Genomic DNA, 24950 nt, shown 5'->3' with positions numbered 1-24950 from the left:
AATACTTAATACTCAATATTATTTTCGTTTTGAAAATATCGTATGAAAAAAAAACTGTAACTGAGTTTGGTGTTTATTTGAAATAATTCCATTGGGTTAATCTCTTTTTTTAACTTCATAAACTGCCACCACTCTATTTCCGTTTATCAAGGTTTCACGTCAGACGATGCAAAAAATAGTTGAATTCTTCCAAGATAAATATAGATGTATCATTCGTAGCTCGTTACAAATTCTAGCCGTGTCTCATTACCGTACTTCACCAGACTGTTTTACGATTCGGCGTAAATCTTAAACTTACTCAATACTGTACACCCCAAACGAGCAATCACACAGATGAGTAACACTTACCGGCTCAGCTTTTCTAGTGGTCTGCGATCAAATGAAAACAATCGACTGCCTCGATGGGTGGAGCAATAACATACTGGCCACTGGAATGGTCATAACTATCCATCTTTTCTCGACGAAGAAATACGAATTTATATATAATGCACTTGACAAAGCGGTCAATAAAAACAAAACAGAAGCGGGAATAGTAAGGTGCCGAAATGAAACGCAAACTCGTTATTATATAGTTTTTATTCAACATCTTCGATCGCTTTCCTAACTTTAAATTCAGTAGAATAGTGTACGAGCTAGAAGGGATGGGATGGACGATGCTGGTAAATGAGTTTGGTCTATAAAGGTGCATGATTTATCATTTTAACGGCGCTACAATCGGCTTCATGCGTAATTTCTGTCTACGAGCCGAGTATCATTGAGGGACGCGATGGTGCGGGTAGCGGTTGCTATGGGTATTAACATGGAGTGCTGCGACGCTGTTGCATTACAAAGCGCTACTTAAAGTGTATGCAATTGTCGGGCTACTTGGAAAAATGTTTGGGCGACATCTTAATCAATTAAATAAGCTTAATGGCAAGGACAGAGCAGTTAAATCTAATTGACAATTTAATGGCCTTCTTGCCCATAACGGCTGGTTTCAACCGAAAAAGTTTTTAATCTTGTGTTCATGAATCATGCCATTTTCTAAAACTTCACACACAGCTTGAAAACGCCGAAGAGAATAAAAAACCTTTTTCTAACGATCTATTATGCATTCAATGTCTGTCAGATGTTTTATTGTTTAGGTACTTAGTACTTGAAATAGCAACCCATAAAGATAAATTTGTTGATTTGCTTAAAATGTCATTTACGACAACATTATTACTCTATTTGCTGACAAAAAGTTTACCAGCAGCAACTGTTTCGAATTTGGTTTATCAGAAAATTCATTCAGTTACATGTTACTGACTTTTACTTCACTTTTCATTCATAGCATGTTAGTTATATCTCGTAAATTGTATGCTTCTTGGGTGTATGATCTATGAAATGCCTTATTAGCAGATTCTACCTATCCCGGTGGCTTGCATTTAATTATCTAGTAACTGAATTGACAGTTCCTGATTCAGGGACATGCAATTTTATCTAAAAAAAAGCGTCCCAACAACATTGCAATCTGAGCCAATTCCCAGTCAGTAATGCTCATAACCACGCTCTAGACTCAAGCAAGCCATCGATTCCCATAACACTTACCTTCGCTTAAGCATGACAAAGCAGTGTCGTTGCTCGTAAAAGCCCGCTCAAAACAGCTCTCAGGTAAACGATCGTATGCAATTTTCTCTTTTCCCTTCACCCGCGGCTTCTCTTGATCCATCAAGCTGAGTTGAAAACACATTTTTCACCCACAGTGCCGATGTACCCAAACAAAACCTTTCAATTAAAGAAGAAGACACGATCGAACTGCCGCCGAATTCGATTGTTCGATTTTTACTGCGAGTTACATAAGTGGTGACTGAAGCGCACGGTGGCACCGCGCGCCGCCAAAGATGACAATCGTTCTTCCAAGAGCACCCATCACCCATTCCAGCCTCCAGTTGCAACGTAGCTGTAGCCACATGGTGAAAAAAAAAACAATTATCGTTAGAAAAATATTGCCGATGCAAACGAAATAAATTATGAGGCGCTAAACGTTCGTCTGTTGTTCCAGCAAAAAACGAGGCTTTACTGAGTACTAATGATTCTGCCGACTGAATTGATGCACACGTAGTTTTTCTCTATCGAAATAAGGCATCCCAAAGATTTACATGCGTGAATGGTTCGATGCGCTTATTGACCTACATGAATTAGGGAGCGTCCACTGTTTGTAACAGAACTACTGAAAAGGAACACTAGGGATTTTATAGTGATATCCGCTATCATCCAATGTGTGTGATGGTACCACAGGAGCGGGCGGCGGCGGAAGCTTATCTCCTGGAACCTGGTAATTGTAGCCTGCCTCATTAGTGTCCGAAGCTGCGGCTGCTAGTTGAGGTTGTAGCTCTGAGCCCTCCGCTTCGGATTCGATAGCGGCGGTCGTCCGTGGTGATGTTGTCGGATGGTACGTAGTTATCGTATCAGCAGCGGTGCTCGAGTGCCTTTCCTGGGGTAAAATAACACTGCCATCGTTAAGTGGCGAATCCTCAACTACAATCCGCAACCCTGTGTTATCTTCCATATCGGGAGGCAGATAGTTGGGCTGAGAATTCATATCCGGAGCTAGGTTATTGCATTCGGAAATGATTGGCATTGCTTCCATTGAGGGTTTTGATGAGCCGGCTAGATTTTCCAAACTTGGTTGATTGCTGGGGGGAAGATCCGTTCGCTCAGGTCGGTACTCTGGAAAAACTGTTGAGGTGTTCGCTTGTGGGTAAAAGTAACCTGTTGTACCGTCTGCATCCGGCGGAAGATACTCGGGAGCTGCTGTAGAAAGTGATGACTGTCCTACAGCTGACGTCGATGTTGAGTACTGTGGTTCGCTCTTTGATTCGCTGGCAAAGGATGGCGAAGAGAAATCACCAACAGTGGTTCCTGCAGAATGTCCAGTGGTAGAGTATTCCGGTTGCTCGTGACTAGATGATGACTCAGAGACATGAATTGTTGTAGAGTAACTTGGAATATCAGACGTCGGAAGGGTATAACCGACTGATGAAGGTCTACTGGTTGAGTAGCCGCTGAAAGGTGACACGTCTTCATCGGGACTCGTGTAACCTTCCGTCTGAGTACTCTCCATGTTGAAAATTGTGTTGGTTGTCATTTGAGCGGGAGTGGCAGGTTCAGAACCAGGCAATCTCGTAGCAAATGCTACAGTAGACTGTGTTAAATCAGTGGACGACTGTTGCGTGGAATCATATGGTGCGTTAGTTTCCGATGAATCGCCTGGCGGTAGGTATTCAGGAGCAGCAGTGGACATAGACTGGGCAGGTATAAAACCTGTTGTTGTTTCTACTGCTGGTCTCATTGTTGCAGTTGTAACCGTTGGAGTTTTCTCGGTACTTGGCGTTTCTGGAACTACTAATCCTGGTACGGGCTTAGGAGGGATGAACAAGCCATTGAGCTTGCGTGTAGTTGTGGTGCTTTGGGTGGTAGTTGCTAGTTCATTAATATCACCAGGTTCACCGATTACATCATTCAGATTTGGAGGTATAACAGGTTTATTGTAGTTATAGCCCTGGTCGTTATCATTTTTTTGCTGAGCAGTTGAAGAGCTTCCCGTCGGATCAGAAGTATCATACGGAACTACTGTCGTTTCTTGGGAGAAATCACTAAAAGAACTTTGTGCGACTGGACTTGTACTTGGAGTTGTAGGCCCGCGGGGGTATCCAGTGAATACATTTTCGGTAGATGATTCTGAATCGTTAGGTCCTGGATATCCGTTCATATTTAGAACGTTTTGTGAACCATCAACATTCAAAGGTTGAGCTGTTGCACTCGGTGTTGTTTCCTGCGGTTTATAGCTGCTTGTAGTAGATGTGAATTTATCAGATTCTTGATTTTCGATGCCTGTGGTTGTTGAATCATAACCACTTTCAGTATTATCGGTTAATGGTGTCCTAGCACTTTGCTTCTGGATACTTGAGTCATTTATTGTATTCAGAGTCTGTGTGCTGGCGGTTGTTGAAGAGCCAATTGTAGTGCCAGCTGCTGGTTGCTGCTGCAAAGGTGGTAAATATTCTGGTGCCTGGGTAGACACAGGCTTTATCAGATTCGCATCGGGATTAATGGGAAAATCCAACGGTCCACTTGGTTTTATTGGCAAAGGATTTGCTGGTTTTTCGTAAGTGTAGCCATTTTGCACCACATTTCGTTTGAAAGGGGAAGGTTTTATTGAATTTCTAAACCCTCTACCCCAAGCATTTCGATCACTTCCAGTTTTGGCCACTAACGGTAAACCTACACCAAGGTTATTAACCTCTGATTCATTAAAAGCAGAAAAATAATCGAAGATACCGAACTCATTTCGCTGAGCGGCTTTGCCGCCTGAATCGAGCTTCTGTTCAGCCAAATAGTCCAGTGGATGAAACGCCTTACCCGTTCTGTTTTGCTTTAAAATGTGAGAAACATCAGGCCTACAGACGCCGTACGTCACCAGACAGGCCGATATTAGCAACTGTAACATCTGAAATTAGACCAAGAAGAAACGAAACACGAATTATCAAACGAGAACTCTAACCTTTTAGGCTTGGTATAAATCTAAGCCGTAGATGACCATCGTTAGTGTTTGAGGTCACCGCACAGCAGCGGCGGTCTGACACAGTTAACGATGGTTTTCCCGTGAAAGTCAGATCGTAATAGTCACCTTCTGACGATCCCCTTCACTGTGCGAATAAGAAAGTGTAGTATGGGTCTGTGCGGGCTTCAAGTAATGATCATCGTTATCTGGTCGCAATCGAAACCAGTGGTTGCTGCCGGGTTTCTGCAGGCTTCGGGAATGCAAGCTGTGAAATACAACAGATAATTTTCCTAATTATTATCTCACTTTATTACATTTGAGAAAACACAACAACATTTATTCGAAATGAAACAGTGTGTTATTCTCTAGGCAACATCTGGAAGCAGACTATTGATAAAAATTACATTGAATTGATTCTAAAATTTAACCTAACCATAGTGTGCAGAAAAAAACAGTGTAGCTTAGTTCGGCATCTCTTACTTTTCCTATAAATCTTTACTATCTCCAATCAACCGAGGCAAAGCGCATCAAATTATGTCTGCCATTTACAACCACGAGAGCGCTATTAAAACTTGTTACTTGTCGTTGCGCTTGAACACTTAACGAGCGTTTAGCATCTCGTTAAGACCCGCTCAGGCACAGAAGAAGAAAAAACCTCAGCTATTGCACGAATTTCGGTTCGTGCCATTCGCACCCTGATGATGGCGATGATGTGGCTATCGTTTGGCGAAACCAAAACACTAGACGAAACAGCGATGGAATGCTTTCGGCCCAAGCGAATTTCATGCAAGGGCATGCCCTCCTTAATCGTACTTTCTAGAATATAGTCCAGTTTGTTAGAAGTCAACTTGTTAGCTATATACTATACTGCTTATTTAGCCGTAATGGTACAGAAGGATTTCGCGCCAACTTGACTGAGAAGCTAGTAACACCGTCTCAAAATTTCACGAAATATTGTGGAAAGTATTGTAGGTCTTACTAAACTAATCAATTTTGCATATTTTTCTTTCGAAAAATTATCTAGACTAAAATTCGAAAAGACATGAAGTGTTTGAACCTTTTTTATTAATAGATATATCTAAATAAAGTTAGGGAAAAGTTGTCAACACATGGTTTTTAGGAAATTGTACGTCCAAAATTTATTTTGTCTTCTAACAAAGACTGTTTCATGTCGCACTAAGTAGTAGATCAGATAACAAGATTATGCCGCTTCAAGGTTCCATAGATGTATCTGCATTGAAAATTAATTTGACAATCCCAAGTTAAACTTTGCTTGAAAATTAGTCCCAGATTATTAGCCTGATTCAAGGATTCAATCAGTTTGCCATTAATGTGGATAAAGCCTAAGCCAACAAAGCCTTAGTTTTAGACCAATTTTGCAAAATAATCCACAGACATTCCAGTAATTCTAGATTGAATATATGAAGCTTTACATCGTCTGTAAACATTGGCACAGAAAAGTACTGCGTACGGATGGAAAATCAATAATCTTTGATCAAAGTTTGTGTGCAAGTTATGACGTTTGTAACTTGCACTCAGATAAATGTTGAAAAATAACACTTTATTATTATTAGTATTTATTTCGCTTGCCTTTCGACGACACTCTCGCTTTCACCTGACTTGTTTGTTGCTAAATTGAGTATTTATGCTGTTCGGAAACCAATGAAATGAAAAAACGGTTTGAGCTTTTTTTTTCTTCCCCTTCCAATATTCAAGATTTTTGAAAGGGGGGTGACATAAAATAAAAATAAAATTTGTAACGGCCTAATTATAAATTGAATATCTCCAAAACTCCACTTTCTAAAGATCTGATTTTTTTTACAAATACTACACATTATTGATGCTTTTTTAAACATGGTAGAATAACAAAATTTTCTCAGTTCCAACGAAATTGGAAATGATCGATCAGCATTGATTTGCGAAATGGCATGAACTGCCTCCAAGGTTATACGAAGTTATTTGATATCGCACCGAAAGGTATCTACAAGATATCCTAAATAATGGAAGCCAGCGAGTGGAGGTCCGAGCTTTGCACGCAAACAAGATCAAACCCGTCCGTGTAAAAATTGCTCACATTTCATTGGTATTCTCAAAAATCAAGTGCTTTCCTGGATAGCCTCTGACTCTTGATATTAGTGCAAAAAATTAGTGATTTAATTCAATGACCTTCCTTTTTTTCTAAACCCCCTTTCAAAAAGCTTACCCCTCCCCACTAAATCAAATCTAGGCTAAATCTTGGCCACACCTATGTATGGAAACCTTTTCAAAATGAAAATACATCAGAACTTTTAATTAACAGGAACAATGAAGTAGGCATGGGGGTAGGGGTAGGTTTTAACCTAACGGGAGACAAGTAGGTACAGATTTGCATCCACTTTGGGAACCATTCGCTGATTGGTTAAAATTGAAAACCCCGGGTGCGTTGAAATTTGTCATCAGGCTCACTGTTTTTATTTTGGCAGTGTTGTTGAACAACATATTTTTGTTGTACCGATTTATGGTTTATTTATGATTTCACCTGTTATTACCTAGAATACTCATGTGAACATTCAAATCAAAGTGCAAAGCGTACAAATACGGACGTAGTAGAAGATCCCATTTGGATCACCACTTATATCGATTTCAAAACTGCGCAAGGAGTGGATACGGTTTTTCGTGAAGCACGCGAACGATACACCGTTGCTCAATGTCGGAAGTAAATTGTGTAGTATAAGTTTTTTTTCACTTTTGAATTCGTTCTGCATTAAATTTGAAATATACCTGCTAGAACACATTTTTCGTGCGTAGAGTACAATTTAGATAGGTCAATGAATGAACCATGATCATCGATCGATTACACGTTCGTTTTAAAGATTATGGCACAGATTCTCCGGTAACCTTACCGTCTGTCAATCTATCGCCTGCAGGAGGAATTGTGCATAAAGTTAATAAAAAGCAGGTTGGCTGGACACGTGTAACTTGAGACCCTAATGTGGCCATTCACCTCTGTCCAGCAACTCCTATCCCAACCTCCACGTGGTGCCGACCGGAATACGAGTAACCTTAGCGGAGATCGGGTAACCAACCCCGGTGGAAACTATGGTCGTATGCTGACTGGGAAAGGGGTCGTACGCGGCTGTATCCCCATAGGGGCGGCGTACAACAGCGTCTGACCCGAAGCGGGCGGCTGAATAATGGAATGTTGTATCCCGCCAGCTACACCTAAGATGGCAGCCCCATCAGCAGGATGTAGGTATCGCGACCCTGGTAAGGTAGCATACCGAAACTTTTCATCGACCACGAACAACGAATCTAGAAATACGGAACAGATCAATCGGCATAGACCTAGGCTACGAACACGGAAAAAGATTAAGGTAAACGATTGGAAATTGGGTACTTGGAACGTCCGATCTCTCAATAAACCGGCGCGGGCTGGCTTGCTTGATCGAGAACTACAGCGGCAGGGAGTCGAAAAGGCAGCGATTCAGGAGGTTCGGTGGCCGAATTCCGGAGAAAGGGAATTTCGTGCAGTAGAGCAGCGGAACGGGGCGTCGGTTTCGTAGTGCTGGGAAATCAGAAAACAAGAGTCATCCGATGGAGGCCCGTAGATGACCGTATATACGTGTTGAGGATTAATGGCAAATTCTTCAACTACACTTTAATCAACACCTACGCACCTACAAACGACAAATCCGATGAAGTCAAAGATGAGTTCTATGACAAGCTTGAGCGGATCTATGACGAGTGCCCAAAACACCACGTAAAAGTCGTCATCGGAGACGCAAACGCACAGGTTGGGAGGAATTCTTCCGTCCGGTCATTAGAAGGCATAGCCTCCACTCGTCAACCAATGAAAACGGCCTGAGGCTGATAAACTTTGCCGCGGCCAGAGGAATGGCCATATGTAGCTCCTATTTTCCACGTTTGAATATTCGGAAACACACCTGGAGGCATCCAAATGGAGAAGCCTGCTCCCAGATCGATCACGTACTGATTGACGGTCGGCACTTTTCGGATGTTACTGATGTTAGGTCTTTTCGGGGACCAAACATTGACTCTGACCATTATCTCGTCATTTGTAAGATCCGCGCACGGTTGTCGAACGTGCTGAAATCTCGCATAGAGAGGACGACGCGTTTCAACATTCAGCGGTTGAGAGCTGATGGCGTGGCAGCAGAATACGCCAGAGAGATGGATCAACGGATCGCAGAACAGCAGGAGGAAGGAGTGGAAGACATAAATGGGCTGTGCAGCAGTATTCACGGCGCCATCGAAACGACTGCGAGAGAGGTGGTAGGTACAACGCGTGGAAGACAGCCTAACGGCTGGTTCGATGCCGAGTGCCAGAGAGCGACAGATGAGAAGAACCGTGCCAGGAGCCGCATGCTCACTGCGGCTACGCGTCAGAACAGAGAGAGGGACAGGGTGGCAAGAGCTGCCGAAAATAGAACCCACCGTCGGAAGAAGCGCGAGTACGAGGAGCAGGTGCTCGCCAGCGCAGAGGGCAGCTATGCTGAAAACGACGTGCGGAGATTCTATAGAACTGTCAACAGAGTCAGAAGCAGGAATTTCCCTGTGCCGGTCATGTGGACAAGGTCAGTGGAGTGGTCAAGGACGGCAACCTGCTTACTGATGAACCGACGGTTGCAGCCAGGTGGAAGGAGCATTTTCAGGCGCTATTGAACGGTGAGGTGCCGGATGAGCAGAGCAGGAACAAAATTACGATTATGAGTGACGAACAAGCTGTGGAGCCACCAACATAGGAGGAGGTGAAAAAGGCGATTAGTGAGCTGAAAAACGGCAAGGCCGCTGGGAAGGACGGTATCCCGGCCGAATTTCTAAAAGCGGGAAGCGAGCGGCTGTACTATGCGATCCACCAGATAATACTAAGAATCTGGGCGGACGAACAAATGCCGAACGACTGCTTGGAAGGCCTCATATGCCCTATCTATAAGAAGGGCCATCAATTGGACTGTGGCAACTATCGAGGGATAACGTTGCTCAACTCCGGGCATAAAGTGCTCTCCCGTATCCTGTTCTTCAGATTGAGACCGTTAACGGAATCCTTTGTTGGCGAATACCAGGCTGGTTTTCGACAAGGGCGTTCCACGACGGATCACATTTTTACCCTGCGACAGATCCCCGAAAAGTTCCGGGAGTACAACTTATCGACTCACCATCTGTTTGTGGACTTCAGGGCGGCATACGACTCAGTGAAAAGAAACAAGCTGTGGCAGATCAGCCTGGAGCACGGTTTCCCTACGAAACTAATAAAGCTGAGTCGTATGACACTGGAGGGATCAAAATCGTGCGTGCGGATAGCTGGCGAGACATCAGCCGCGTTAGTAACGTTGGATGGACTGAAGCAGGGGGATGCGCTTTCCAACCTACTGTGTAACATCGCTCTTGAGGGTGCAGTACGAAGAGCAAACGTCGAAAGAAACGGTACGATCATCACGAAATCTCACATGCTTCTTGGTTTTGCGGACGACGTCGATATCATCGGTATCAACGGTAAGGCCGTGGAGGAGGCTTTCGTACCTTTTAAGAGAGAAGCAGCGAGATTGGGACTTGTCATTAACTCTGCCAAAACGAAGTTCATGGTAGCTGGCAGAGAGCGTGGGAGTCCCCGTGGTGTTGGTGCTGAGGTGGAGATAGATGGGGAACGATTTTAAGTGGTTGTCGAATTTGTTTATCTTGGTACGCTTGTGACATGTGACAACGATATGAGCCTTGAAGTGAAACAACGAGTTGCAGCTGCAAACAGAGCTTTCTACGGACTGCGTAACCAGATAAGGTTCCGTAGTTTGCAAACTCGCACAAAACTAGCGCTGTATAGGACGCTGATACCCCCGGTGGCCCTTTACGGACATGAAGCATGGACGCTGAAGGAAGCTGATCGACAAGTACTCGGAGTTTTTGAGCGTAAAGTTCTGCGATCGATACTTGGCGGTAAACTGGAAGACGGAGTGTGGCGCAGACGCATGAATCACGAGTTGTACCAGGTATACAAACATGCTGATATAGTGAAGGTAATACAGCGGGGCAGGCTTCAGTGGGCTGAACATGTAGCCAGGATGCCTGACGAGAGAGCTGCCAAAACTATCTTCAGTAGAGAACCAGGAAGAGGCCGTCGACTCCGTGGTAGGCCTCGCACGCGGTTAGCCAAAAAAGTCCGTTAGCCAAAAAAGTGAAGTAAGTAAGTTAATAAAAAGCATTAAAACATTTAAGTATTTTTTGTGTGAATGGCATCACTTGCGAAAAATACAACAGTGATCATCGAGGTGGGTGATAAGGAGTAAGAAGCCTGCAATCTGTAAACTCAATTCAATATCAGGGTTTTGCATTACTGTTTTCTTAGGGAGCCAATAGGATGTATGGGAATAATTTGATCGTCGCATTTCATTTAGCGCCTTAGCGGTAGCTCATAAAGTTTAAGATATCGATTTTGTTTAAACCAAATGTTTAGAAATGCACGAAACGTCAAGATATGGATATCTAAGAAGAAATGTTTTTTTTTAACTGACTTTCTGGGACTTACAGAGCTAAGCTAAGCCAACGAGCTGAAAAAGTCTAAAAAATATATGCATGAATGATCTAAAATTTCAAGGGGGAAAACAATACTCTTCTGGTAATATTTGTTTTGATTGTAAGAGTGTATATGGGTCATTCCATACGAAGTGACCACGGAAAGCACAAACTTGGACACGACCATCACAGATTTTGCTCAAAGTTGGGGGAATTATTCATCTACTGTCACCTTGGAAAAATCCCAATTTTGGTGTCGATTGGAATACCCCCCGCTCTGTTGGACCCCCCTCTTTATTGCAAAGTCACGCAGTTTTTGCTCAAAATCTCTTTTCTCTTTTTCTTACAATTCATAGACGTAAGATATCCAAAAAATCTGATAGATGATTTTTGAAGAAAATAAGCCAAGGAATCCAAAAAAAAAACTTTTGACCGGAAGTGTTGCCAGATAAATTATTTTTGTATTTGAAAACAAAATTTACATTTTTCGGCAAATGCAGCCATTTTTATTTTAAATTTGATAATTTCATCGTGTTCCTTGGAAAATTTCACGTAGGAAACAACTATCATTCCGAGGTAATATGAGCCAATCTCGAGATATAACATTTTTACGAAAATAGTTGTAAATTTCGTAATTAATTTATTTTATAATTTATTGATGTAAGACACCCGAAAAATAGTGATAGGTGAATTTCGAGAAAAATCAGCCAAGGAATCCAGATAAAATATTGTTTTTGACAAGAAGTGTTGCCAGGTAGATTATTTTTGTATTTTAAAACTAAATTAGCATTTTTCGGCAAATGCAGATTTATTTATTTCAAATTTGATGGCTTCATCGTATTTCTCGGAAAATTTCACGTAAGGAATATTTATCACTCCGTGGTAATATGAGCAAATCTCGAGATATTACATTTTTACAAAAAAAGTTTCAAATTTCATAATTAATTTTTCGTAAAAATGTATTATCTCGAGATTGGCTCATATTACCACGAGCTGATAAGTGTTTTTCAAGTAGAATTTTCCGGAAAATATGATAAAACTATCAAATTTAAAATAAATTTAGCTACATTTGCCGAAAAATACAAAATCAGGATTTTTCCAAGGTGACAGTAGATGAATAATTCCCCAACTTCGAGCCAAATCTGTGATGGTCGTGTCCAAGTGGCATGTACTATTCGTATGGAATAACTCATTTTTGTAGGTATTTGTTGTCTTCAACACAAAGGGATTATGTTTCAACGAATTTGAGGGATTTAGGAAGTCTACCCAAAAGAACTAGTTAAGCAAACTTATTTTTTAAATAGTTATCTATAATAAATGGGTTCAAACATCACTGATATGTTTATTCTTATGTTTATTATTTTCTTATTTCAAGGGTGGTTATAGATGGTTTATTTAGGATCCGAGATTTGAACAAAAAAAATTCGGTATATTTTAGATCCTGTGTTTTCCATTCCGATTTTTCATAAAAGGAACACTGTTTTATGTAAAATGGTATATTATTCTAGAATATTTACCAACTTATTGTAATTTGCCTGTGAGATATAATGAAGGGATCGAGTCTCCACAGTCTCCCCCACATGCAGAGAAAATAACGACTTCCCGAAATCATGTCTGTTGCTAGATAGATTATATTGAACAAATTCTGTATTAATTTGGCTTTGGCTTGGTTTTGTCCCTTCTGTCTACAGTATAAGAAAAGAAACCTTTATCGCTACTCTTTTTACTGGCTATTCATTTCGCTGCCGTCGTTATTTCTCCCACGGGAAACGAGGTGTCTAGTATCAGATCATTATTTCAGCGAAAGACTGTCGGGAAAATATCCTTTTTCAGATTATGCTACGGAAGGTTGTATTAAATGTCTGTCTGTCTCAGTAAATTGAATTTTGTGACTATATCTAGTTCTAGAAAAGAGGTTGCTGCACAACAAAACAACAAAACTGAATTTTGCATGGCGACTTTTTCGAGAAGACGATAGTTTTGAAAGTTACCGCTAAACAACATTCGAAAAGTCGATCTGCATTGGCACCCTACTGTTTATACTGTTTATGTCATGTGATAAACAACCATTCGAATGTTGCTTACAAACGTACCATTGAATGAATCACTAATGAAAGCAGGAAAACACTTAACCTACCACTTTTTTTCTTCTATTCTCCCTTTTCAATACTATCCCTTACTCATATCCTTACTACAACGCAACCCATAGTGAAAATGGGTGACGATAGCGCACTGTTTAGACTGAATTAGAAAGTTTTGCTACATGGCAGGGTGAGGCTCTGCCCCTCTTTTTTATCCAAACATAACCTCCCCCCCTCCCAGAAAAAAAAATCTGGCTACGCCACTGCACAAAAGTATTTATGTTTGAAGAAATAAACTGTTCTTTGATTTGTTTTTTTAAATTTTTTTTTAAGTAGAATACTTCTCGCAGGAAGTTCGGCTACATAGGGATGTGAAATGAAAATCTAAAACCGAAAAAAATAAAAAATTTGTCCAATTTCAAATGCTAATGAATCGGTTAGTATTCGATGGACTTCCTTCGTTCTTGCAGCAATAGATTGGAAAATCTTTTAAGGTTCTTCCCAAATAAAGATAATTATAATTTTTTTATCCGAACTATTGTACTACTGAAAATAGTCAAGCCTTGTCAAAACGAAAAATTCGACCTCTGATTGGTCGTTATATGATTGCTTCCCAAGCACGGTCGACAGAATCATATACCTTGCAACTTAAAATATGCTATTTAGCCTATATAAGAGCCTGTTTCAGCCAAAGCCGCTCATAATAGTTCTAGACAGCGACAACAGCATTCCTCCCTTAGCAGCTGCAGTAGCAGTGCAGTGGATACCAGCGATAGCGTATAGCGGCCACAACTGTGGCATGGCTACGGATAGCGTAGCGGTTGCAGCAGACAGCATCAGCAGTAAATATATCAGCCGGCACTTCCTCTAATGGAAAAGTTGGATCATTTTGTTCAGAAGAATATCAGAAGAAGATTTTTAAAAATTGTCAAAAAAAATCATGACAAACAACTTACTATATTATTGAAAATGGTCAATCTTTGTTGAAGCGCAAAATTCGATTAATCTGATTAGTCGTTAATATGATTGCTTCCCAAGCACAGTCGACAGAAACATAGAACTTGCAATTTGAATGTGCTATTTGTCTGTAAGAGTAAGGATGGGAAATATCGACTTAAATGGCTATCGATATTTATCGATTTCTACTACTATCGATAACTATCGATAGGTTTTTCATTCCTCTTATATAGCCTGTTTCAGTCGAAGCCGCTCATACGGAGACGAATGAATTACAAAATTTAAAGTCTCCGTTGATAAATAAAAAGAAGAAGAAGAAGCCGCTCATAATAGTTCTAGACAGCGACAACGGCAGTCCTTCCTTAGCAGCAGCAGTAGTAGTGCAGTGGATACCAGCGATAGCGGCCACAGCTGTGGCATAGCAATGGATAGCGCACTAGTTGCAGCGGATCTGACTCGCAAGCAGCCGGGTTATCTTTCTTGTAAAAGTATTCTACTTCAGTCTTGCGGAGGTGGCTTTGCGCACAACCCTCCTGTGATTTTTTTCATGTAAATCTTCAAACAAACATAGGTATGCAATTTAAAGATTGAATTGACTAAGAGTATAAATACTATAAAATTCTTAGGCTATATATTTTTAGTATTTTTTTTTTCAAAATATTTGTTCCAAATTTGCACCATTTTTCAGTTGAAACATTTAACTTTAAAGATTTCATTGAAGGCTGCTAATCAAAACGCAATTACTCCCACTCTCTTTTGTCTTTTTCTCATTCTGATTCTGATTTTTTTGCTCTTTTTTATCCCAACTATTCCCAACAAACACTTTTGTTGATTTACAGTTTATTCAACTATTACTAAGCGGATCTCGACTGAGCTATAGCTTAAGAGGGTGTTGCTCATCAAAATTGCTTGTTGGAATATCCTTTTCTCTTCCTCCCTATCTTTTTCTCCCTTTCACACATACATTTTTCTCTTTTTCTTTCTCTCCATGCCTGTTTATCTCTTTTTCTAACATTCTATTGCTTTTTCTTTATGTGTGTGTAAAAGATGAAAGCATGGTCCTCTGCGATTCATTATAATACACATAATAATCACTGTCTCAGAAATTGTCGGTCTAATTTCAACGAACTCAAAACGGAATACGAGTTCTTGTCAATTCCACACATTTTGAAATTTTCGTGAATTTTCAACCTACTATATAAAAATGGAATTCCGTAACGCTTGATATTATCGATATTATTCCCTCAGTCTTTGAGGTGTACAATAATCATCATCATTTTGAATCGTTCTAAATCAAAAATAATAAGCGGTGACATGTAGGTTTGAACATGAAAATGTTCGTTGATGTTCAAGAAAGACATTTGAGAAAAAATAATAGGTATCTAATTACTAAAACTTGAGATATTATTCACAAAACTACGTAAAACATGCAAAATTATGACTTTTCAAGCTGAATTTGCCTTTAAATCAAAATTCAAAGCGATGACATATGATTCTTTTTTCATTAAAATGTTTTTTGCGTTCAGAAAGACATTCGAGGAAAAATAATTAGTATCTGATTACTAACACTTGAGATATTATTCACAAAATTTCGTAAAACATGCGAAATTGTGACTTTTTATACTGAATTTACTTCTAAATCAAAATTCGAAGCGATGATATGAGATTCTTTTTTCATTAAAATGTTTGTTAATGTTTAGGAAAGACATTTGAGGAAGAATAATTAATAGCTGATTACTAAAATTTGAGATATTATTCACAAAACTACGAGAAAAAAAGCAAAATTATGACTTTTTAAGCTGAATTTGCGGCTAAATCAAAATTCAAAGCAATGACATGCGATTTATTCATTAAAATGTTGGTAATGTTAAGAAACGACATTCGAGAAAAAATTAGTATCTGATTACTAAAACTAGAGATATTATTCACAAAACTACGTAAAACATGCAAAATTGTGACTTTTTGTGCTGAGTTTACCTCTACACCAAAATTCAAAGCGATGACATGAGATCTTTTTTTCATTAAAATGTTTGCTAATGTTCAGGAAAGACATTCGAGTAAAAATAATTAATAGTTAATTACTAAAACTTGAAATATTATTCACAAAACTACGTAAGACATGCAAAATTATGACTTTTTATACTCAATTCGTCTCAAAATAAAAACTCAATGAGACGACATGTGATTTTTTTTTCATTAAAAAGTTCATTGATGTTCACGAAAGACATTCGAGTAAAAATAACAGGTATTTTAATAAAAACTCGAGATAATAATCACAAAACTACGTGAAACAAGCGAAATCATGACGTTTCATACTGAATTTGCCTCTAAATCAAAATTTGAATCTATGATCTGTGATTTTTTTTAAGATGAAATTAAGGGAAAATAATAAGTGCCTGATCATTTGAAATTTAAATAATTTTAATAAAACTACGTGAAAAAGCAAAACCAAGATTTTTAGGCTTAATTTATCGCTGAATCATAATTCAAAGCAATAACACGTGATTTTTTTCAATGAAATGTTCGTTCATGTTCAGGAATGACATTTGAGAAGAAATGATAGGTATCTGATTATTGAAAATGTAGATATTATTCACAAAACTAAGTAAAACGTGCAAAATCATGAATATTTAGGCTCAATTTGTCTGCAAATCAAAATTCAAAGCTATGATATGTGATTGTTTTCCAATAAAATGTTAGTTAATGTTCAGGAAAGACATTTGAGAAAAAAAAATTGCTAAAAGTTGACATATTACTCGAAAAACTACGTATGTTCGAAGCGTTTTTGAAGATAATTTTCTGCATACGAAGAAACACCTTAAAATACATTCTTTGATTTTTTTTTTAAAAACAAATTATGCATGCAAAACCTTGACTTTTTAAGCATAAGCTCAAGTCGCATCTAAATCAAAATTCAAAACGATGACATGTGATTTTTCTTTCAATAAAATGTTCGTTGTTTCTTTAACATTTCCAAATATTTTTTTGCAGAAAAATCCATGTTTTGAATCAGTGCGAGTCGAGCATAAAAAATTTACATTTCTGATGTATTCGTAGATTTGTGAATAGTAACACATTACGGGATTCGATTTACTTTTTTACCTTTACCCAAACTAGATCTTTGAACATTTAGCTGGAGGAAAGGTCCCATTTCATTGGTATGAACATAGATCAAGTGGCGACTTAAGCATTGAAAGTCATTTTTTATTTTCTACATAGTTTTGTGGATTAAAGCACAATTGTTAGTTTTCAGAAAACCTTCACTTCTACTCAGACGTGTTCCTTGGACACCAACAAACATATTCGTTTTGAAAAAAATCACAAGCATCTCTTTAGATTTCATTATAGAGAAGAAATAAGCAAGAATAATCATGCTCAATTCTTCTTACTTACTTTAATTTCCTAAAAAGAGGTTTTACTGTAAACGATTGTCAAATAGCCCGAATATCACCCAGTACAGGTATATTCGAAACTGGGATGACTCCACACAACATTTTCCAAAACGGCGACTTCCGGCCTCAGAAAAACAACCTAAAGTGGTATTTGGCCAACCATTTCAATAATTCCGAAAGTGGAACTCCACACGTCGTTTGGAAATCCGATAAGGCGACTTCCAGTTTATGTGTGTTCTGTTCTCAAAATATTGAAGTATTTAAAGTGATGATGAACGTATAAGATGTGAAATATTTTTTAAGTAAGTTGTGCTGAAGCAGTAATGAATTATAAAAAAATGATTCTGAAATTTAAAACCTTTGATCCCGAGCATCGCCGGGAACCTTCAACTAGTACCTATTAAAATTTTAAATGGGTAAACAATGAAATTTCAGTTGCGAGATATATTTAGCTAATCAATTGAGAACTATACACAGTTACTTTATTTTAGAAGAAACTAACAGCCTAGATTTCAGCTTATATTGATTTGGATTCATAACTGCTGAGTTTATAAGTTTTCCTTATTTATGAATTTTTCTATTTCGCAAATTTATGATGGATGTTTAGAATATAGTTGCGCATACGTTCATTACCTTTTTTTTTTATTCTCGCTTATTTTCCGTCGGTCTATTTCCGCCACTGTTGTGGCCAATTACCGACGCCCAGGGAGGCGACTCCACACCCAGGTCCCTAACTCACGACCCGTTTATTAACGGACCGGCGCCAACGGCTTTACTTCCTCATGCGATGGAAGGCGTGATCCCAGAGATTTTTCGCCTCAGAAAATCTCCCGGTGTCGGCTAGGATTGAATCTAGACCAGTTGGGTTGGTTGTGAGTGGATCACGCCACCTCACAACCATCGACACCTATGTCGGCGGTGGGATTCGAACCCAGGCGTCGAGCGTGATTGGCGGAGACGTTACCAACCACACTAGGCCCCCGCTTACGTTCATTACCTGAAAAATAGAGTGATATGATGGTATAACAAAGGTACGTTGCACCACTAGGTGAATTAATTCTGGTTCAAGGGAAGAAAAAAGTCAACAAAATGTTATTTTTTTTGTTGAAAACATAGTGTTTATTTTACTTATTTTTAAAGTAGCTTCTTGAAGCCGGAACAGAAAATTTACGTTTTGGTGAGGTTCGTTTTTGAAGCTGTACCAAATTTTGTACACACCTTAATTTATAACCTACAACTATTGTTTGCACCATCCCGGCTTATCCAAACTCACGACTTCTTTAAATATCAAAGCAACAAGATGCAAAAGATTTGCAAATGATAGCGAACCAAGTCTGAATTGATCTATTCACCACGAAATTGCTGTTACCTTTTTTATTGACTATTTTCGTCTTTTCGCTTCGTAGTAGTTGTATGCCTCATACATCTTATTAGATAGATCAGAAAGCAACAATAAACCAAAAAGTGGTACAACTATTGTGAAGCTGAAAATTGCAAAAAAAAACATTCAAACTGGTCCCTAATGTTTTTTATTAACTTCGTAAGTTGATCTACAAGAGTGTTTTCATTCATAATTTCATTATAATAACATTCTCATAGTCACAAAGTTCAAGTTTAATCACCTCTTCGCAACTTCGAAATAAATCCTCTCGTCATACAAGTTATGATTTATGTTCTTCGTTGATGGTTCACAATTTTACAAAGTATTTTAGCCATCGTGGCGTAGCGTGACATTTCAGCAACACTTGAGTCCTGCGCTGAGTGATCGGAAACCACTAAACCAAACAACGTTGATTTACCGCTCTTTACTGCTTACTATTTCGCGAGAGACGCGCATTTACAACATCATAACATAGCGATGAGGTATTTTCATTCATAGAACCTCACGTCGTTTCAATGCTTCCAAAAGTAGTCAGCAAAAAAAAAATCTAACCACACCGTTTTTATGCACTGCGGCTATGGAGAGTATCTGGAAGATACCGTTCGACTCATCCTAGAAGATGCCGCCCGAACCACACACGTAATGCCACAATCAATCCATATTAAGCTGAGCGGCGAAAGGTCATCCCCGAACTCGATAACATGTCGCACGATGTGACATAATTCGAGATGGAAAGTCACAGCCGATGCGTTCATGTTTTTGCAACTTCTTGAACACTCTCACCAGATGAACCAAGCAAAATCGCGCCGGTCAGAGCCATAACGACCTGAGGGATAGATTGTACCAAGGAGGGAAAAATAAGAAAAAGCCCATAGTGCTATTTTCCGCAAGTATTCCACGCATAAGTTGCGGTTTTTTTTCTCAGACCGCCATCCGACACCAGGAGAGATAGATCATAGTCACAGACGGCTCATCCAGGCTTCGAGAAGAGCGCGCTCGAATCAACCCCTACTGGTCAGTCCAATGGCTATGATAAATTTATGTAACAACCAAAGCAGAAAACGTGATGCGACAAAAAATAAATCTCCTCGATGATTAGACAAAAAAGAGAGCTGTTTTAAACTCGAAGCGGCACAATCATTTCACTTCACTTTTATACCAACAACTTGGGGTTTGTGAAGAACGAGGACAAATCTATTCAATTAATTGGTAATTACTAGTAGGACTCTGAACAGAGCAGTTCCACAAGAAATGTCCCAGTTTTACTATTTTTTTTTTAATTTTAATTTTTGATTTGGCTGAAACTTTGCATAGACGTTTCTATAGGCAAAAGATGCAACTTTGTGCTATCGGTTTCATTTTTTGGAACACGACTTATTTTTGAGAAGCTATTGAAAAATACTTTTTTGAGAAGGTATAGTTTAAAAAGTTTATTTGACACGGCACGATCTTTTTTGGGAAGGTATGATTACAAATTCTTTTAGGGTCAAAACGGTTTGTTCGATTAGTGTGACGTCTTCGACAAAGTTGTAGATAATAATTTTGTCTTTCCAAAAAAAATATACACTCAGAAAAAATTTTGTTTTTTTGAAAAAAAGTTTTCAAAAAATCATAACTTTTTTTTCTTAATTTCTCCATTGTTTAGGTAATAAATTTGTAGTTTTTATGAAAAAAAAATCTGATTTAAAAACAATGAGATTTTTTATATAATAAATTTTTAATTTTTCTTTTAACTTTTTTTCAAAACAAAATATTTTTTTATAGTGTATGTTTCGATTATTATTTACGACTTTGCCAAAGACGTCACACCGATCAAACAAACCTTTTCCCAAAGTAGCATTTATCAAAAACTTCTCCAAAATGGGCCGTGTTCCAAAATATTGAACCAATAACACAAAATAGCATCTTTTGCCTATAGAAACGTCTATGCAAAGTTTCAGCCAAATCAAAAATGGTCGATTAAATTGTTTGCCCGTTTTTTTTTTTGTCGAATTGCTCAACAGTAACGCTATGATTTGGGTATGTACGTAGTCAATTGAAATCTAGCCCATGTTGAAACTCTTTGGTAAATAAGTTTCAAATTAATTAGTTTTATAAGCATGAATATTCAGAATACATCAACCACGCTACACTTGTCAAAATCAAGATCAAAATAGCTCCCATTTTCTTCATTTGCCTTAGAAAACTGATCAAAAGGTCCAATAAAGCTGAGTTATCATATTTTTAATGTGTTGTAACATCAAAACGAAAATGTAGGTATGATCATCAGACTTGTTCAATTGTTCTTATTTTTATTTAAAACCAATATTCAAGCAAATATTCAAAGAATTTGATTTCGATCACAACTAGGAGGAAAATCGATGTTGTAAAATTGAAAAATTTGAAATTTGAATTCTACGAAAATACGACGATACCCTATATAAATTTTTCCGCTAATTTTGCCAGAGAATGCGCGCGGGTTGAGATTGATTGAGAAATTTGTACATTTTTTTGTGAATCGTCTAAAACGATATTATTCAGATAGCAGGCTTAAGCTAGTTTTCTAACATGTACTTGCTTATTGTTTTGCATAACTCAACAACAATATTTGGTCACATTTCACTTTTCAAGAGGATTGCAAAATCATTTGCGAACTTTGTTTGTATTTTATTACTATAGCAACAGATGTGATGAGAGGAAAGTCATACCACAAAAATATTATGTTGAGCAACATCGAATAGGATGGGAAAAATCGTTCAAGTGATAATTAATCAGTAGTCCAAACTGATTCTCTATCGCTTTCGAATATTTCAAAAGGATATGGTAAAAAAATTTCACTAGCGATTACTTTGATTTGTTTGTTTCGTTTCGCGCTTTCGATTTTTTTTCATACGTGAGATAGATACTGCACACGCAAACCGAGAATTTTCTCTTTCGAAAAAATTAAGCAAGAATGAAAGCTGGATGTTCTACGGGGTGTTGTCTCCTAGAAATAGGAATTTAGATACTGGTATTGTGGCCGGGGCGAATCGAACAGATTTCAGAAAGCATGTGTTCAAGTATATTACTTGCAGTGGTTTTCTTCGGCAGGTTCCTGATTAGGATCGCTGTAGAAAACCTGCCGAAGAAAACCACTGACGAAGCCGTTCGCTACCGTACATGAAGTACATGCAACATTGAGAATTGAATTGCCTTACAGTTTGGAGGTTTAAACCAAGAGAATTATCGAGAGACTTGTTTGATACTTTCTTTACTTTATACTTTATGAGTCCAATTTTATATCATTGTGAGACAAATCTTCAGAGTATGGCATCATTTTATGTCGTTGATTCAATGTTGAATGTATTGTAAAAATTGCAGCTTAAAACTATTGAACTGAAAAAAATCGGTAAGAGAATTTTCGTCTTCAGGAAACGAAAATTTTCAGCATTGACTCTCCTGAAATTATCATTAACGATTCTTTTTCATTTCTCTAACTAAGCGGCCGTAAAGACTTCTAACCATTTGCAATTCAAGTGTTCGATAATTTTTTTACGCAGTAATAATTTTCAAAAAAAAACTTCGAAAACAGTAAAATAAGAGTTTTGACATCTATTCAATCTTTCGATAAATAATAAAAACTCTCCAAATACCAGCTATTATCATTTTTATAGCATCATTAAAGCATCAGCTAAATGAAGTAAACATGGATAAGCCGCTTTAGTTTTCCCAGATAAAGTTGTTAGTTTGCTAATGTGGACAGAATCTTCTCAAATCTATTACACACTTTTTATGCGTTTTTTTTTTATTTACTATGATTTTGCGGGGATTTCAGTGCATCTAGTACCAATAGTACTAATTTCGTTAACGAATTCAACATACTTGGTATTACGACATTAAATCCAGCTTATCTCAACGTGCATTATATTATCTTATAGCGAGAAGTGTATAAAATAAACTGATCTTTATCGAACAAGGTACTTCAATAGACTTCAATGAGGATCACATTCAGCTTGGGGGCACATTGTAAATGAAAACTAATTATACCCTTTCGAAATGCCTCAAGTAAAGGTCAAAACCGGGAAATGTTCTATCTCTGCTATTCTCGACGACCTTGTCAACAATCATTTAAAAATGCTAGAAATTATTGATTATTCATTAAAATATATGAAGTTATTTAGACCGTAAACAGTATTAATACTGGCTCAAAAATCAGCATGCTTCATTTAATGTCTACCTTTCAAAAACCTTCAATACTTCATAAAATGGTCACATTCTCACTTTACTCAAATTATAGTTTCATTACTATTTCTGCTACCGTTAGTAGTCAGCGAATACATAAAATTTTATTAATTTTTTTTTTTTCAATTAGGCCAGGTAAATCACCATTTGATTGTAAAACGTTAGTTGCTTCAAAACTCATCGTAGCACAAAGGAAACACACATACTTTTTGTTTTGTTTAGCTTAGTCTAGCATTCTGTGACCTTTGTAGCTTAACAACACTTTGCGAAAATGATCCTCACGATCAATCTGTCGAATACCCTCAACCCACGAGCTGACGTTTAATGTCATTTCTGAACGATCTTGGCAACACTCACCGCTACTATCTGGCACAGGGGATGCGCAATCGTCAATTGCTGCAATAATTATCTCCACAAAAAGGAAACCTGCACTTAACTTGAACGCATGAATTTTTAACAACGATAACGTTTTTCAACTCGAACTGCACATATCTTCGACAGTCTTTGAACAAGTCTCTTCAAACACAGCACAGCAGGATTTTATATCTTTATGTTTACACCAACTAGAATCAGCATCTAATCGTAATCGTTTCGAAAACCGTCGCCCGATCTTTGCTCGTTCGAACAATTGTCGCGAATGAAGTTTAGGATCCATCAATCGACCATACTTATATACTAAACAGTAGAAGAAGGGGCATCCTCAAAGCTAGCAGCGTGTTTTGTTTTGGTGCAGCATCAACTCGATCCGCTCGCGAAAAATCTTTTTTCTCCGCACATCAACCAACAATCAGTGGGCCACGAGCCACGTGCTTCGACCGACCGACCGACGACCGATCGACCGGCGCGCAGTGGTGGTGATGTGCCGTTTTCAGATGCCGGCTGCAAACTCACGATCGCGAGGGCTCCGCTCTTGCGCGAACTGAAGTGCTCGTGCGCTGTTTTTCAAGTGTTCAAGTTAACGAAAACTTCTTGGTAGCAAATCGATGCTACTCACAGGGGGCTAAGCTATCAGTCGGTAATAATGCATAATGTATGAAGGAAACCCGCCACTAGGATCGCTGAAAGGGACAATGCACGCGAGAGCGTTTCGCCCAACTTACTATCTGTTGAGGCAGATGTGCCTCCTACATATGGAGCCGTAGACATGAAAGGTTATTTCGCTATTTTGGAGTATACCGAGTCTGGGAGAACTTCATGTTAAAATGAAAAAATATAATCGAATAACATTTGTGAAACAATTCCAATTTAGTAGTATCAATATTAACATTTTCGACACACTGTTTCACAACATATTTAAATTGTACAATCTTATGACCGCATTGTTGTACATTTCTCTTAAAAGTGTCGACTAACACTATTTCAAAAAATTTAAAATTTTGAGCTTGAGCGGTCATCAAACCGCACATTTCGTAGTTGCTCTAAGCTAGTGAAATTGCACAAAAAATCACGTAGATAGCTATTTGGGATTTATTAACCACCTTCAATGTACCACTACTCAGTAGCTTCTGCCTTTAAAGGTCGATAAGGGCGCCGGTTCTCTCCCAGTTGGTCTCGAGGTACGATGCTGGCCTAACAAGCCATTCGTCGTAGGTTCGAGTCTCGACTTGGGAGAGACTGTTAGTGTCAGTAGGATCGTAGCGCTAGCCCCGCAATTGTCCTGTACACTAACAGTTGGCTGCGAAGTCTGTGTACAATAAAGAGAAGGTCGAGTTCCGATACGGAATGTAGCACCAAGGCTTTGCTTTGCTATTAAGGGCGCCGGTTTCGTCCTTGCGGTCGGTTAGAGAAACAAGAAAGGAAGTGTCATTTCCAGAGACTGTAGGTCACGACTTACTCCCCGGCTTATGGCTGGGAGAATTCTCCCCGGCGGGCGGCGTTATGTTGATTGATTTGATTCGGTGTAAAAT

At 38.6% G+C, this 24950-nt stretch overlaps 1 protein-coding gene across 2 annotated transcripts; it reads right to left on the bottom strand.

Annotated features, from left to right (window-relative positions):
• Nucleotides 1–631: 631 nt before the first annotated feature.
• LOC129722588 (mucin-2-like) lies at nt 632–23668 on the bottom strand. Of its 2 annotated transcripts, XM_055676173.1 has the most exons (3): nt 23401–23668; nt 4652–4790; nt 632–4471 (listed from the first exon to the last, which is right to left on the bottom strand). In XM_055676173.1, the coding sequence occupies exon 3, from the start codon at nt 4469–4471 to the stop codon at nt 2189–2191; it is 2283 nt and encodes a 760-aa protein (XP_055532148.1). In that variant the 5' UTR covers nt 4652–4790; nt 23401–23668; the 3' UTR covers nt 632–2188. The 2 variants fall into 2 exon arrangements, with proteins under 2 accessions (XP_055532148.1, XP_055532149.1); XM_055676174.1 differs by lacking the exon at nt 4652–4790.
• Nucleotides 23669–24950: the final 1282 nt, after the last annotated feature.

Source organism: Wyeomyia smithii, chromosome 2 (assembly GCF_029784165.1).
Source record: "Wyeomyia smithii strain HCP4-BCI-WySm-NY-G18 chromosome 2, ASM2978416v1, whole genome shotgun sequence".
Taxonomy (NCBI): domain Eukaryota; kingdom Metazoa; phylum Arthropoda; class Insecta; order Diptera; family Culicidae; genus Wyeomyia; species Wyeomyia smithii.
The sequence above is the reverse complement of the archived record's forward strand: the minus strand, read 5'-3'. Positions and strand labels throughout refer to the sequence as shown.